The 15,937-nt window shown below is 40.6% G+C and overlaps 1 protein-coding gene across 19 annotated transcripts in view; it reads left to right on the top strand.

The window, feature by feature from the left end:
- The window catches only part of TRIM2 (tripartite motif containing 2), a 117,732-nt gene extending 106,041 nt beyond the window's left edge, over positions 1-11,691 (top strand). For all 19 annotated transcript variants that reach the window (XM_056331673.1, XM_056331701.1, XM_056331656.1 and 16 more), the window contains 4 exons: positions 1,526-1,694; positions 3,387-3,457; positions 6,051-6,191; positions 7,196-11,691. In XM_056331673.1, the coding sequence (XP_056187648.1) occupies positions 1,526-1,694; positions 3,387-3,457; positions 6,051-6,191; positions 7,196-7,348 (534 nt within the window). In that variant the 3' untranslated portion in view covers positions 7,349-11,691. The remainder of the gene's footprint in view (positions 1-1,525; positions 1,695-3,386; positions 3,458-6,050; positions 6,192-7,195) is intronic.
- Positions 11,692-15,937: the final 4,246 nt, after the last annotated feature.

Here is a 15,937-nt window from a genome sequence, read left to right as displayed (position 1 = left end):
ATTACGTTGTCCACCAAAGGGATGGACCTCAGTGTGTACGATGGGTCTCACAAATTACTACAGGATCTGAAAGTTCTCAGATCCATAATTTCAACACAGCCTGTTTGGTGGGTTGCCTATCCAGTACAGTAAAGAGACTGGCAGGAGACCAGACTTTTGGAACCAAGTTGGATAACTGCTTCCAAATCTGTTCATCATTTTAAAAAAACAACCAAGAACAGAAAGCTAAGTTGCTGCATTCCAACAACCCCACCCCCCTCCCCCCCAAATTAGGTGGTATTTTCATGATCTTTTTTAGCTGAAAGGTCAAAGCTCAACTGATTTAATGTAGATTAAACCAGCTTCTAGAATCTCTGCCTAAAAAAAAAGAACAGAATGGTGAAAAATGTGAAATGGGTTGTGAGGTGATTCTAGCATCATCTTGGTTACGTGCCCAGGTAGCTCATGGGTTTTTTGAAGGCTTTGCATCAATTTCTGCTTGCTCTGGGCTGGATAGGGTGCTGTTGCCTAGATCCCCTTCTTTTTTGATCCTACTAAAGAATGCTTCTTAAATTTTCTGATTTATTTTGACAGCTCTCTAGCCTTTTGAAATAATTCACTGTGTGTGTGATCCACCTCACCTCCACTGAAGGCTTTTTCCGTTGGTACTATACGGAATATCGTACACAATTCCCCTCCTGTTGCTGATTAGGCTGGCAGATGTTTTCGGTAGTCACAAGGCCTATTTAAAATGATGGAAATAATTTTATTTACCTAAGACAGGAGCAAGCTTTGATTTGTTTAGTGTTTCAAAGATTATTTGCTGTTGGCAGCACGATCCCATCTCCTTTGCAGGTTTCAGCTGACACTTCATGTGTCTAATCAGCAAGTGAAGCAATCTCACAAGGATCTGGTGGAAGATGTAGAGGTTAGCCTGAGCTTTAGATCTGCTCAGATTCTTTCCAAGAGCACTCAGAAGCTGTGTGGTGTCTCATGCACCCCAGAAAGTCAACAGAGGACATCACAGCTTACATCGCGCCCAGCTGGGATGCTCCAAGAGTGGGCTCTGACTGCTTTGATGCAGCAGGCAGTGATAAAGGCACGTTTCCCTGTCCATAGCCAGGTGGTCGCTGGACACACCAACAGTATGCAATAGCAGGCAGAAGTCCTTCAGGCCTGGCTGCCTATCCAGCGGGTACGCTGCTGCTGGCTGTACAGCCACCTGCGGTGGTTTCTGACAGAGGCTGTACTTTGTCTTGATAAATCTAATGATTGTGTTTCTCATGGGTTGCATATTTGGACTCAGTTGCTGAGGTGGCAGATTTACCACTGTAGAAAGAACATACAGAAAGCAGTCTTTATTTTCAGCTGCAATAAAAATTATGAAGTACACAATGACAGCTGATAAAAACAATCACTTCCCTCTGGGAAACTTTTAATGACAAAAACGTCTCTCCTGCTGTGTGCCTGTAATACAATCTTTGAACTGTACTAACTTATGTCTATCAGGCCAACATATTTTCCTGTTTTGTTTTTTCCTTTTTAGGCCAAAATTGGGTCTGGAAAGCTCATGGGCCCTAAAGGTGTTTCTGTGGATCGTAACGGACACATCATTGTAGTGGACAACAAAGCATGCTGTGTCTTCATCTTCCAGCCGAATGGGAAAATAGTCACTAGGTTCGGTAGCCGAGGAAATGGTGACAAGCAGTTTGCAGGTACACTTGATGGTAATATGTAAATCCCCTTTTCTTGCCTCTTCTGCTCACATTTGCATGATGTTTGAGCATGTTGAAGACGCTGGATCCTACTCATTTTTCCTGTGGGCAAAAGGTTCTATGAAACATACAGCTCTTATTCACTTCACCATTTGTTTAATTGATTAGGAAGACTGCAACATCTGTTCTGCAAATGTAGCTGTAACCAGATTGTTTTCTCTTACCTCTCTGTGCCTGGAAGCATTTCAGATCAGTGACCCAAGGAAGACTGATCTTAACTAGCATTTTATAAATGCTTTGTAATGCCCACACTCAGCTGTACATGATAATCAGCTTAAACACCATGCCTTGTGTTTCCAGTGATCAGATACAAATTAACCAATGCCATAAGTGGTACCTTCCCATTAGAAAATTAGTGTAATGGGATAGTGTTAAGATTGAGATCTAGAAGACACAGTTATGCAAACGGAAAATGCCAGTTTGGGGAAATTGCCATTTATATTTAACCCACTGCTTGCACATGGTGTCTTTCAATTAGAACATGCAATTAAGTTTGGTTTTGTTGTTTTTTTTTTTTTAATAACGAACTGACATCTTTTGAGTGAATAGCTGTTCTTTCAAAATTTGAAATGAAGATGCCAAATTACATCTGCAGGTCATTTTGCAGGTGTTGGGTCACTCTGGATATGTAGTTATACATTGGTCTGATGGTCTGACTGTTTCACAGCATAAGAAATAGCATCAATGGTATAACTGCTTTTATCTTAGTTGAGATCTTTTGCAATGTGTTACGGCACAAGTGCCATATATAGAATTTATGAGAGCTTTGGCTCTAACACATACATCTAAGTGTCACCAAAATTTTCTGGGTATGTCCAGTTTCTTTCATTTTAAAATTTGCAAGAATACCTCCTGAAAATAAGTGTGCAAATACTCTGTAACTGCATTTGAGAAAGGCACCACCTCTTCTTGGTGGTAGGCTACATAACACAAATGAATTGTCATTACTTGAATGTTTTCAGTGTAAAGGTTTTGACCCTTTTTATAATTTACACTGATGTACTGTGAAAATTGAAACTGAGTTCTGATCAGTTTAATAACTCAAAATAGCACCAATTATTTTGATTCAGGTACTTGCCTGTTTTCAAGTTACCATTTCTATTAAAGTTTGCGCACATAGTTTCAATACATATAGTAAAAATTGCGCTTTTTTTCCCTGAGAGTGTTCTTTTAAGTAATTTTGTATTTATCCTAAAATTTCTTTGCTCAAATGCTTGTAAGAAGTGAGCACAAAGCACAGATTTCAATTAAGATGTTACATCAACATTTTTGAGAGCTACTTTCAGTGTACCCAACTTTATGCCTAAGCACTACATGCTTTGTCTTGTTAATAAGCACATAAATATCAACATAGTCATCTGTATATGAGAGGAAAGAATAAGAAATTATTAGATAACACTAGCTGACAACTGGTTGAAATAGAAATTTTGTTTTCAAAAAGGCGTGCTGAGCTTTTTAAAACATTAAATGGAATCACTCTTAATTTAAGATTGATATTTCCAATGTGACTATTATTGCTCAGAAGACAAATACAATATTCTGGCAGGCTGATTTTTTTTTTTTTTTTATTATTTAAGCAAACTTTTTGATGTAGTGGTATTATTTATTCTTTTTTCTTTCTCTGCATTGCAGGTCCTCATTTTGCAGCTGTAAACAGCAACAATGAAATTATTGTTACAGATTTCCATAACCATTCTGTCAAGGTACTGTCAATTAATGGAAAATTGGAAAGCTTTTTATTTTATCATGGTACTTTCTTGGGGAAAATAAAGAATTGTTAAAAACAAAGAGATCCCACTCTATATGTATGAGGTGTGATACAAGGATGGCATAACGAGACCTTTGCATGAAGTGCATTGCTTAACGGAGATATAATCCATTACCTTTGGTGCCACTATAATGTTCTCTAATTCAGTTGCTTAAACATAAGATGTACCTGAGATAAATAATATCAACTTTGTTATATTAACTCTCTGCTAAACCTCTTATTTACCCTATCTTCTTTCCTATTTTAAGTAAGTCTGTTAACTGCTTTTGAATTTCACAGTAAAAACTTCCTACATTTCTAGTTGAATAAAACTATAACGAAGTAAAGACACCTGACAATTTTTAATTCCATACCTATAACCTTTAAGATCAGTGGATCCATTTACAACCCGATATTCCTAACTGTGTAACAGAGACCATCAGTTTTCATCTAGTATCTCCTGCACCGGGCAGAACTGGTCCTTACCCCCACGGGAAGTCCTGACTCGTGGCCTGTTGAACAGTCATGGTAACACAGGGTGGTATATTTGTTTGTCCAATAACAAACAAGACAAGGATACATGAGGATGAGATGTCATGTGGTGGAAAAGGCATACGAAGGAGCTACAGGCCATTTCAGAAATGACTCACCTGTGCATGTTTGTTTTCAGGCCATGACATTACCTTTCAGTCACTTTCTGCGCTTTTTCCCTCCCTCAAGACGCAGCAGCTGCAGCAGCAGCTGCAGCAGCAGCAGTACTGTCCTGCCTGGCTTCTCAGGCCACGTGTGCTGGTCCGTGCACCAGTGAAATCCCTGGGATTTCACCTAACGGCTGCCTGGTCTGGTTGAATGGAAAGATGAACCCTCAGTCCAGTTCGTCAGTGTTCATAATTGAAACGATCAAGCTTACGTATTCACCCAGAACGGGGCATCACTGAGCGTAGGCACCCTCATGTCCTGAGTGCTGCTGAATCCTCCAGCTTTTGAATAGTGACCTGGCTCTTGTATCCTCTTGGAATTAGAGAGGAAGTAGCAACTACAACAACGAAACTGAGACCGCTGCGGGAGCCCTGAAGATTATTTACATGGTTTAGCAGCAGGAGGCCTATGACTCCATAAATTACCCCTCCACCAGCAGGGCTTGCTGTAGCAACAAGAATGCCTGGAGGGAGTTAACAACAAGGGCAAACAAAAATGAAAAAAGGCAAGTGAAGAGATGTAAGAAGTGTGGCATCTTGGTGAATTTATAATTACTGCATTCTTAATGAGAACAGAGCGTCCCCATCTCTCCCTGGTGTGACTCAATGGGGTACAAATGTTATTTGTTACAATTTGGTACTAACTGGAAAAGATTCTTATTTTTGTAGTGTTCTCTAAATTAGTACAGATAATTGTTGACACTCTGAAGAGTAATTTATAATCTCAGTGATCCTCTTGTTTTTTTGTTAGATGGTGGGGAAAAGAGTAGAGAGTACATTTCATTTTAAATAATAAATTTATAGGTAAATAAATACATTTCACTCTTATAGGTCCTAAAGCCTCTTCCTGCCACCAGTGTCTCGAATTAAATATCCTCACTCAGCAACATTAGCCTCCCTCCCCCATTAAGCTTCAAGCACGTTCCTTCCTTCAGACATCTTCTACGGAACATCCTACACAACGTAGACTTCTCTCTCATTTGGCCACTCGCCACCCACATTTTAACCCAGGGAGACAGCACTACATCTTTGCCCGTTGGTTTGGTTTTGTTGGTTTAGTTGACTTTTTTTCTACTTTAATCATCTGAGGCACCAACCCAGTACTTCATTAATTTACTCCCCTAAGTGCTTTTTCTCTGTTCACTGTGGGTGCTCAAGAAGAGGATGATTTCCTCACATCTTCCACTTTATTAGCACTTAAGCGTGCACTTGCCACTTGTCAGGTCCTTGCGTTTTGGGCAAGGCACAGCTGGTCTCTACGAACAGTGTCGGACCTTGTGGCCAGCTGGGCCTGGGTCTGGGATGAACCAAAACAGATGTCTCTGGTACTATGTAAACGATACATCCTGTATCTCACTTGGTCCCCTTGGTGCATGCACGTCACTGGCAGAACAGTCATTCATCGGTTCCAGCTTTCTGCTGCCTAAACCTGTTACCGTCACAGAGAATTCAGCTGTGGAACTGTCTGTACAGAGAGCAGCACGCCGGGATTCCCGGTGTTCGTTGGTGAATGTCAGAGAAGAGCGCAGCTGCTCAGTTCTCTTTCTGTAGGACTGACTCCCAGTGCTGTGTCTGCCCCCAGCTGCTCTTCATTCGAGATGCACGAGCTGTAGAAGGGCTCCTGGGGCCCTCCACCTCTGTGTCTGAGCTAATCCAGATCCTATGGGAGAAGGGAAATACTGTGTAATGGAGCTGGAGGGAGAGCTGGGCATCTTTTGTCCCATCTGCAATGTGCGTGTGTGTAGGGGGGAACTCTGCAATTTCTAGCTTTGTTAACAGGTGGACTGGGAGTAGTAGATTAGTAATATTTGGTATGATGCCATATTCAGGATTTTGTTTTAACCCATACAGGTATTTAACCAGGAGGGAGAATTCATACTGAAGTTTGGATCAAATGGAGAAGGAAATGGACAATTTAATGCACCAACTGGAGTAGCTGTAGATTCTAATGGAAATATTATCGTAGCAGATTGGGGAAACAGCCGAATACAGGTAGAAATTTCTGTATTTCAAAGGTGCTTGATCAGGAAAACTACTGGATTAATAACTCTGGCCATTCAAGTCTTCAGACTTCCCAAGAAACACGATAGCGGCATTATAAGTGATGTGGTTTCTAACGCAGTCTTTTACGTGCCTCATCGCTGGTCTGTCCGCTTTTAGAACTGGTGGTGTCAGATCATGGACCTCCCCGTGTGACTGCTAGCAGCTCAGGTGGTTACCGTGACCAAGGCTTTTGTCTCCCAAAAAGTTCCCTAAAAGCTGTTTGATGACTTAGGAGGCTTGCTGACATGATAGTAATTTATAATCACCGTAACAGAAGATTGGAGACGTGGTGGAAAACATGAACAATCAAATGATCTGTACAGACCCTTAGGCAAATGCAGCAGGTTTTTATAATCTTTTTAAAATCCTGAGAAAATACTCTGCTTTTAATTTATGAGAGTTGCACTCTTTCTGTCTTTCAAGTGCTAATCACCAAGTCTTCCTACTTGCCAAAGAATATCTGAGTGAATGTATTATTTTCACTGAATATAAAAATGAGGGAGCTGCTTATGCGTTGTTCTCAGGAAGCAGTGTCAACAGCGTAAACAAATTCCTGGTTTTCTCTGTGTGGGAACCTAAGAGTCACGGTAGCCACAACAGTAATATTTGTTAGGAAGACAAGGTGTTGGCTGAGTTCCTGATTGAGTTTGATTTATTGTAGTTTACTATTTTGAGAACAAGGAACAGCCAAAGCGCTCTTTTTATTATTATTTCATTACATGTTTAATTCTTGCCAAAGATCCTGGCAGCTTTAATTAGTTCCTTTTAATAAGAAAATACATTTCTATATCAACTTGTATATTATCAGAATAACAGATCAGATTATGCCCTTGTTTATTGTAGTGTATATCAACCATTTCTGAAATGAGAAGTGTAATTGAGAGCAGACTTGCATCCTCTATTTTCCTTTTTTTTATTCATAACATTTATTCTGTGCTTTCTCACCCTCAAAGGTTTTTGACGGAAGTGGATCGTTTTTATCCTACATTAACACCTCTGCTGACCCACTGTATGGCCCCCAAGGTCTGGCCCTTACTTCAGATGGCCACGTTGTAGTTGCAGACTCCGGAAATCACTGCTTCAAGGTGTATCGATACTTACAGTAGCAATGAGCTGGGGAACTGGATAATCGTCCACCCTTAAGACAAGACTGGTCCTAGAGATCCAATGCAGGATATCTCCTACTTTGAGTTAATTTTTAATAATGAAGGAGTCTTTTACGGACTTCTTGTGTTAATTTCCAAACTTACCTTGTTTACATAGGACTTGCACCTCTTACGTTTCTCACTGAACTTTTTGTTGCAAGGGTTAATACACAAAATCCTCTTTAACTGAATTCATAAAGACAACGCGATATTAAATGCAAACTGCAACTAATGGAACTGGAATTAATTAATTAGGCAAAAATGAGAAACATTTGGGAAAAGTCCCCAAAGCTTTTTGAAGACTGCAAAAGGTAGCTCCAGCTGAGAGCTTCCAAATTTGAAGAATTATCGTTGTTATGCATTATTTAACCCAGAGGTGATCCTGGGAATCTTCTAAATCTCATTATCATGGTAGGTATTACACTTTTAACATTCTTCAGTCTTACTATCTATAACAAGTAGGTCCTTTTAGTATAAGGTTAAGTCTCACAAAATCCGTCTAGCTCTAACTGTCAGACCTAACACAGCTCAACATTTAGCACTATGAGAATCAATGCAAATTCCCTACTTGTGTGGGATTAATGAAGGATTGTTTCATGTGCTTGTTTTTCACTTTTCCTCTTGCTCAATGTGCTGGAAGGACTTTGCAGAGACCTGACATTTCTAAAGCTCTGGAAAAACTTAATTGTAGTGATATATTAGTGAGAGCTGAATTTCTGTGTAACAACAGACCTTTTGACACCAAACTAGTTCGTTAGGATCAGGGTTATTACAATGTCAACTCAATTAACCTCATGTGTGCCACTCTTTCGTATGTGTTCATTGCCATGTTTCCTTAAGGCAACTCACTGTATTAACTAATAAAATAAAATGCAGCATCACACAGGACAGAAAGCCAGAGAGGTACCCCTATGGAGGACCTACATTATACAGCCAAAGGAACTGTGGTAAACAGAGGTTGTATAGGAAAGCCAAGGGTTACCAAAGCTATTTGTTTTTACATGAGAAAAAAAACACAAAACACTGCGAACAAGAATTAATTTGAACCAATTCCTGAAGTCCTTCATCAAAGGGAATTTTGTTAGAGGACAAAATAAGGACTGTGAGATTTGTTCCAATTTGTTTGTATGTATGTATGTATGACTGATTGACACAAAAATAAACAAAAAGTAAATGTAGGTTATTTCAGCAAACTGGAACGTATGTATGCCATTTGACAATGGCAGCACTCTGAAAAATGTCCCTCCCTTCTTCCTGCCAGATCTCTCTACTGTGTTCTTTGTTGAGGTATTAATTTAATTGGAAATGCTTACACTCATGGTTCTGTTTTTAATATTTTTTAAGTGTGAGCTTGTCCTTTTTAAAGTAGCATTTGCTTTATTCTTTTTTTGAAATCCAATGGTCAAAGGATGAATTGGTACCATAGCCTAACACAGATAGAGTGGTGCTCACTCTTAAACCTCGTTTGAGGAGCTGGTGAGCTTGCTGCCAATGCCAACAATAGCCTGGGAAGCACTGTCTGTCTTTTCTCATTTTTAGGGCCTTGAAACAAAAGGGCACTGGGTCAGGAGCAAGGGAGTATTTTAAGCATGTTTGCAAAATGGAAAGAAATCTTTGTTATATTACTCATTATAAGTATTTGTCTTATTTCTAAAAGGTTAAGGTTGTTGTTTCAATGAATTTGAGAAAACCTAATGGTTTTTTTTGTAAAGATGCATTTTAATTGTAAAAATGCAGACCTGAAGGTTCTTAAATGTGGAGTTTGTCTGTTTTTTATTACCTTTTCTTAAAGATATTTCCTCTTCTTTCCCTTGTTTATTTTCTGCACATAGAGCCAATTTACAAATTCTCGTGCAAAGATAAGTTTCCTTATTTCATTGGAATAAATATTCTGTGTATCAGGCTTAAGGTTTGGACTATATAATGTAGCTAAGAAACTGGTGGTAACATTTTTGAAATGTTAAAATTCAAGTTTGTTATTACCAAGAGAATATAGTATCCTCTGCTTGAACTGAGTTTGTCCTAAAATTCTGAAGATGATATCTCAGTCATTACACAATAAACTGTCCTATCAAAATTTAACAAAGTTGTAAATCAAATTTTCTGATGATCAAGTAATTTCCTTTGAAGTGTCCTTACAAGCAACTTTCTGGCAAACAAACAATTTCTGACATTGGAATGCCCTTAAATGGCAAATTTCTCAATGAAGAAAAGGTACGTAGTGTTTTAACTGTATTTATTAACAAAGAGAAGAGGTTACACAGGTTCTTCGAGATGAAAACTTTAAAAGAAAATGAGACATGTGCTGTTGCTGTCAGTTATGGATAATATTAATCAAATCTAGTTCCAAATTTGGATTGTTGTAGTAACATTTTACTAAATTTGCATGGTTTCCACTCAGGAAACATTGCCAAATCCTCTGCTGCCAGGAACTCTGAGAAGCACAGAAGTCAGACCCGAACCTGCATATCAAAACATATATACTTAAGGCTGTCCTATTCCATGTATACACTTTTCTTCAAAAGATTTTCAGTCCCCTGACTTGTTTGCCAGGATTTTGTATAACCTGTGTCAGTCCAGTGCATCCTGATCAAACGTGGAATTCTGCACACAAGCCCCTTACAATCTGGCTAACAGCTGTTAGGGGCAATGTGGATTTTTTTCTTAAGACTGAGTAGTATTTTGGGTTTTCAGACATTATCATCACCGAAGCACTTTACTGCATCTGAAAAACATCACTAATTTGGAGTTCCTTGTGATAGCAAATGCTGCCAACTACAATTTCAAATTCAGTGGCATAGGGCATTCCCTGCCAAAGTCTGACCTTATCTGCCTGGCAGCAGGAAACTGAGAAACACATTGCTGTTCCGGTGCTGCTGAAGCCAACTTCGCTAAAGCCCTTGGCTTACAAACCTTACAAAGAGCAACCAAAGCAGAAATTCTCTTCTAAAAAGCTGGCACGTATTTTGCTCATCCAATTAAGTGAACATCAAAATTGCACTACTTGATTTGCTGAGTTGTTAGCATTTATTAAAGGCTTTATAGGCATTCTGCTGCCAGATTTCAGGTATAACCAAATGTTCCCTTGACTTCCCTGGAATGCTAATTGACTAGCAGCACAGCATGAATGGTGAAAGTATGTGCTTCTTTTAACTAATCTTCAACTCAAAAGTAATCTCAAAAGGTTATCAGATCTTGTCTAATTTGAGCATTTTAGGACAAACTAGCTGACTGTATTTTCATTGTTTTGTGACTAAAATAAAAGGATCTATTCAGATAAATCCAATATAAACAGTAGGGGATTTTTACATAGGCTAAACCAGCAGCAATGTAGCTGAAAAAGAAAAGAAAAGAAAAATGGTTTAGGCAAGCATTTGCCTAATGTAGATGGAGAGTTATTTATTAGTAAATGCTCTTCTGTTCTGTAAAAGCTTTGGATTTTATGTCAATATTTTTTATAACGAAGGATCTAGTGTTGCCATAATAAGAACTATAAGTGCCCGATATATCGTGTTTGTTATAAAGAAATTACTTTCAGTTGTGGGTTACAGCTAGTAATGAAATCATGATGTACACTGAAAATTTTCTTCAAGAGCTGTGAGTAGTGATTGTTTTGGCCCATTTGTAATGAGTGCATGAAAGGTATTTGTGCTACGAAGTAGGAAGGTTCCTAATTGGTTATTTCTGATGAATGTGCAGCACTTCAGTTGATGTTTGTGAGCAACACGGCCTTAACCCTGACACTTTTGCTTTGGCTTTATGACATGGGAATGTTCCCCAAGCTGCACGGTGTATGGCAGTAGCCCCTGTTAGAAACCTCTACTAGTTGATACGCTGCAGCTTTCCAGTTCTGGGAGTGAGTCTGTCTTTTTATTTTTTTTAAGGTGTTTGTACATTCCATCTTTGTACGTCAATCTCATATGTTTTGTGTTCATGTCAGCCTTGCACTCTCTTGACACTCATAATGAAATATTCTTCTCACCTGTTTATGGGGTGGCTTTTTTTGTTGTTCTTGTTGGTTGTTGTTTTTTTTTTTTAATCCCTGTGAGGCTAAATACAGACTTTGTCTCCTTAAGGTCAAGGATGAAAGACTTGCATCAACGTGTTTGCGCGCATGTGTGTGTGTGTGTGTGTGTGTGTGTGTGTAGTTTTAGCTTCCTGTGTGCCACGGTATTCTTGATGCTTTAGCTGACAATTAAAAAAAAATTACTGTCTTGGAAATGTAGGAAAACCAGAGTCAAATGTGTACCTTTACCACGCACAAAAATTTCAAATAATAAAAATAAAGCTTGTTTCCTCTGTTATTTTCATGGTTGAGGATTTATTTTTCATATGTCTCATACTCACTGTCCCTAACAATAGCTCCATAATGCAGAAAGATAGGTAATTTTTTCCAAAACGAAACCCTGACACCACAGGCCAAGAAAACTGATTGTTTCATGGGTGTAAGCTTTTATGTAGACACAGAGGAAAGAGGCTTGGGTTCTTCGTGGGAAGAAGGTGGGGGGTTGGAGCTCCCTTGTCTCCTCCCTTCCTTCTTCAGTTCAGTAATCCAAATTAACAGTTGCATTGGTGGCAGTAAGATTATGAGCTATAAGCTTTTCCATTTGTATCATGAAAGTATACAGGAGTGTACTATAATCTTTCAAGGGTCTGCTGCAAAAAGCCAAATGTAAGTTATTGTAGAAGAACAGAAAATTTGCCTTAGGAGCTCACTTCGACTCCTTTCCTGTAAGAACAGATTTTCAGCTCCTGTTAACTTTCATTTGACATTGTACACGTATCTTCTGGGTCACTGGTGAACTCTCCAAACCAGAATCCTTGGAGAACTCAGTGTGATTGGGAACTTGCTGATGAAGTAAGAGAGAACCTTCAGATGCATCACGTGCCTTGGAACCAATCTCACTGGAGGGGACCGGAGACATCAGACTCGGTGTTGTGTTTGCCCGGTGGTGGGACACTCAGAAATGAGACGGCTGAAATACAGAGCAGCCATCCTTTTTCATGGACCTTGCCCCCAAACCCTCTAAAGGAATCCCATGTTATTTTTTCTTGCAAGTCATAAGGAATGTCAGCAGCCACATTTGAAGGCCATTTTTTTCTCCTGAAGGCAAACTTAGTGCAACATACCAGATCAGTTTGGGGTTGGGTTTGTTTGGTTTTTTTTCGGTCAGTCTCCAGATAATATATGTCCAGAAAATGGTGCTGAATCTACTGGAGTATGCTATCTGCCTTGAATTTCAGATGTTTACAAGAGCCTTTATTTGGCTGCCAGCTAAAAAACCCTCACTGCTTGAAGCAGAGCAGTGTTGGGTTGACATTCGGAGCTGCAGAGCACCTGTTCGTTCCCAAGGTCACGAAGAACAGAAGAAATAGCACAGGATACCCTGAAGCCACAGGGCTGTGTAGGCAAGACTCTTGTTGCATTCCCATTCTTTTCTCAATGATAGGCTAGAAATTATTTCTGCCCCCTGGATTATTACAGCAAAGGTTCTCCACCACTGAGCAAAATCAGGCAGGACGCTGAGGCTGGGGAGCGCTGCCCTTCACCAGGAAAATTCTGCAGTAAACGGCCAACTTGCTCTTTGGCTTTCCCATGGTACTTAGGTGAATACTGACCCAAAGGCGGCAGCAGCATCTTTTGGAAGTTCTGTAAACAAGAATACAGCACTCAGTCTCACCGATTAGTATGTTGGGGAGAGTAAGGCCAAAACACATGCATGTATTTTGGACACCCATTGTTAGCCCGGATCTCTAAATTTAGAGTACTAACAACGTATCATTGCATGTTCAAAAACATTTTGTTGTCCCTTAGGCTGAAGTTCTCTCTCACATCCAGCTGTGCTGCTCCGTATGACACTGTCCCCATAGTTTTGCTGACAGTTCATGTGAATGGCACCTAATTTGCACCAGACAAAATGGTCTCAGTGAACCGCAACAGTCAATGTAATTTCTGTGGACAGATGTTCTCCCCAGGCCCCAGCTGTGCTGGTGGAAGAGATACTCAGCACTTGCTGCTCATTGCTACCTCCAGCTGAAGGCTGCTGACTCTCAGATCTGTTGGCTAAGCTAGGCATATGAATGCTCAGTTGTTCTTTTAGTGAAATGTCTAGTTACCAAACCCTTAGTACTTAAGCTACTCACCTAAATGAATCGGTAAGCGCTTACTTCAGCAGCTCCGCTAGCAAAGCTGTGGAAGCAGTACGTTTTGGAGCGTGGCCAGCTAGCGTTTCTCACCGAGTTAGATGTTTACAGGCAGAACGTCTGCTTACAGTCCAAACACTCATCTCAGAAGGAAGTGAGGCAGCAGATGCTGCAGGGACTGGCCTTTGTGGGATGCTCATACCCGACCATATCCCACCACAAACTGCCTGGACCTCAGAGAAGTTGGTATCGCCTTCCACAGGTGAGCATCTCCTAGAGCTCTCCTTGTCGTCCATCCTCAAGCTCTACTGAAGCATGTTTTTGCTGTCAGTCATACAGATGTTGTGGGAGGTAGCCACAGGACTCAGAAGGTTTGCTATTACTTTTCTGGAAATAAACTGATCTGCTGTTCAGCTTGAATTCTTCCCTTCTGCTGAAATAAATACTTTTGTAATTAAAGACTGCACTATGGTGCAGATACATGAAAGGAAAAAAATTGCAGCAGGACAATTCTCATTCTCCTACTTCCTAACATTCCTGCCTGCCACTGTCACTTTAATGTCCTTTCAAAACAGAATTTATGAATTTAATTCAATTAGAGAAAGCAACTACAAAAGTTACATAAAGAACAAAATGAAGAAGGGTACAAATTTCATCTCATCTAAGCATATTTTAACACTGACAAAGCAATGTATTTTCTCTACCTCAGGAACAGTGAAAAACTGGTTTGGCTGGTCCTTGGAAATTTCAGTCAGACACCTAGTGCAGAAAATTTCAGCCCAAACTGCTAAAGCTTGAAATCACAGGGAAACAAGAACAATCTTCTAATTGAAAGGCACAGTTATGAGTCCCCTTCCACAGTATTTCCATCCATTGTCTTGTTTTTATAGTAATAGTATGATTAGAATTTTTGTGAAATATCACGTTTTGACGTTCTGAAGCCCATTAAAAACGTCCGACTTTTATGTATTTTAGGAGTCATTCATCCCACTTTACTCAGTAACGGAAAACCACCCTCACATGACAGAGCATGAGATGCTCCTGTGTATTCTCCCTATTTGGGACCTCTTCCATCCCATGGTCTTTCAAACTAGCTAGTTTTGATCTGATGCTGCAAAATCTGGGAGGCGTCAAGAAACCTTCTATTACCGAGTAAATCAGGCCTAGTGATTTGGCCATGAAAGGGCTTCAGGGCTGCCAGCGCACTGGGGCAGCTGAGCCTGGCTGTCCCCAGGGGCGCAGGCAGAGAGAACCTGTTGAGCCTCCTGTGCCACCATCGCCCAAAAGCATGACCTTCTGTTTCAGAGGCAGATCTGCCATGCTGGCTTGGTGGCTGTGATCACATGCAACTGCTGAAACCAGGAACATCTTCCAGCTGTGGCTCCAGGTGTGTGCTCTGGCTGTGTGCTGGCTCCATCTGGGGCTGAGACTTGGGTGTTTGCTGCCAGTCTACTGTCAGGTCTGACATAGGGATGGGAGCATTGCTGCCTCACGGGGGCTGAACAGAAGATGCAAGGTGTGTGCCCCAAGCCGCTTCAGAATGAGCGTCCCTCTGAAACCCCCTTCCTCTCTCTCCTCTTCCTCTTCTCCCAGCAGCATGTTCAGCTCTGACACCCACTCTGCTGCTCACACTGTCGCCTGGAGAAAGCCCACGCAATAACAGGTGCTTTGCAAATGTCGTAGCAACCGTCTGCTTGGCAGTGATAAAAAAAAGAAGCAAAGCTCAGTTTTATTTCAGGCTGTGAAGAGCCAGGAAGGGGCCCACATCCTGGGGAGAGGAGGGCATGGTGACAGGAGGAAAACAACTGGCACAGGGAGCGTGGGGACATACTCACTTTGAGGGCTGGCCAAAGGAAGGGACAAGCCAGGGGACAGACTACCAGCCTTCACAAGAGATGAGGAGGCGTGCCAACAGAGCTCATCGCAAGTTAGCGAGTTGAAAACACGACGCACGAGAAATCATTAAAGAGCAAGCAGCTTTGTGTTTTGTACCAATGTTAAGCTTTGCATTAGTAATGTCCTTTCTAACTTGCATTTCATTTTTAATTATACACTGGTGCGGACAATAGGAACAGGATCGCCGAAGTGAATGTCAGCTTTCATGCTTTCATGGAGGGGGCACCTCGCAAAGGCAATGGAAAACCTTCATGGGGACTGCCTGAACATTCCAGCTTGTGCATTTTCATTTGTTCAATTTAAACGCTAGAATTAGTATGGCAGGTATGAACCCGCTGCTGTTAAACTGCAAAAGCAATTTCCCAGAACTGCTGCAGCTGAAGGAAGCTAATTTACAGCACAAATAATAATTAAAACAAACTGTAAGTAATTAGAGTCGCTAGAACAGTCATCTCAATGAACAACTATTACAAGGAACACCAGATGTGCCCAGGTCCTTTGCTTTCATGG

This window comes from Falco biarmicus, chromosome 1 (genome assembly GCF_023638135.1).
Source record: "Falco biarmicus isolate bFalBia1 chromosome 1, bFalBia1.pri, whole genome shotgun sequence".
Taxonomy (NCBI): Eukaryota; Metazoa; Chordata; class Aves; order Falconiformes; family Falconidae; genus Falco; species Falco biarmicus.
The sequence above is the reverse complement of the archived record's forward strand: the minus strand, read 5'-3'. Positions and strand labels throughout refer to the sequence as shown.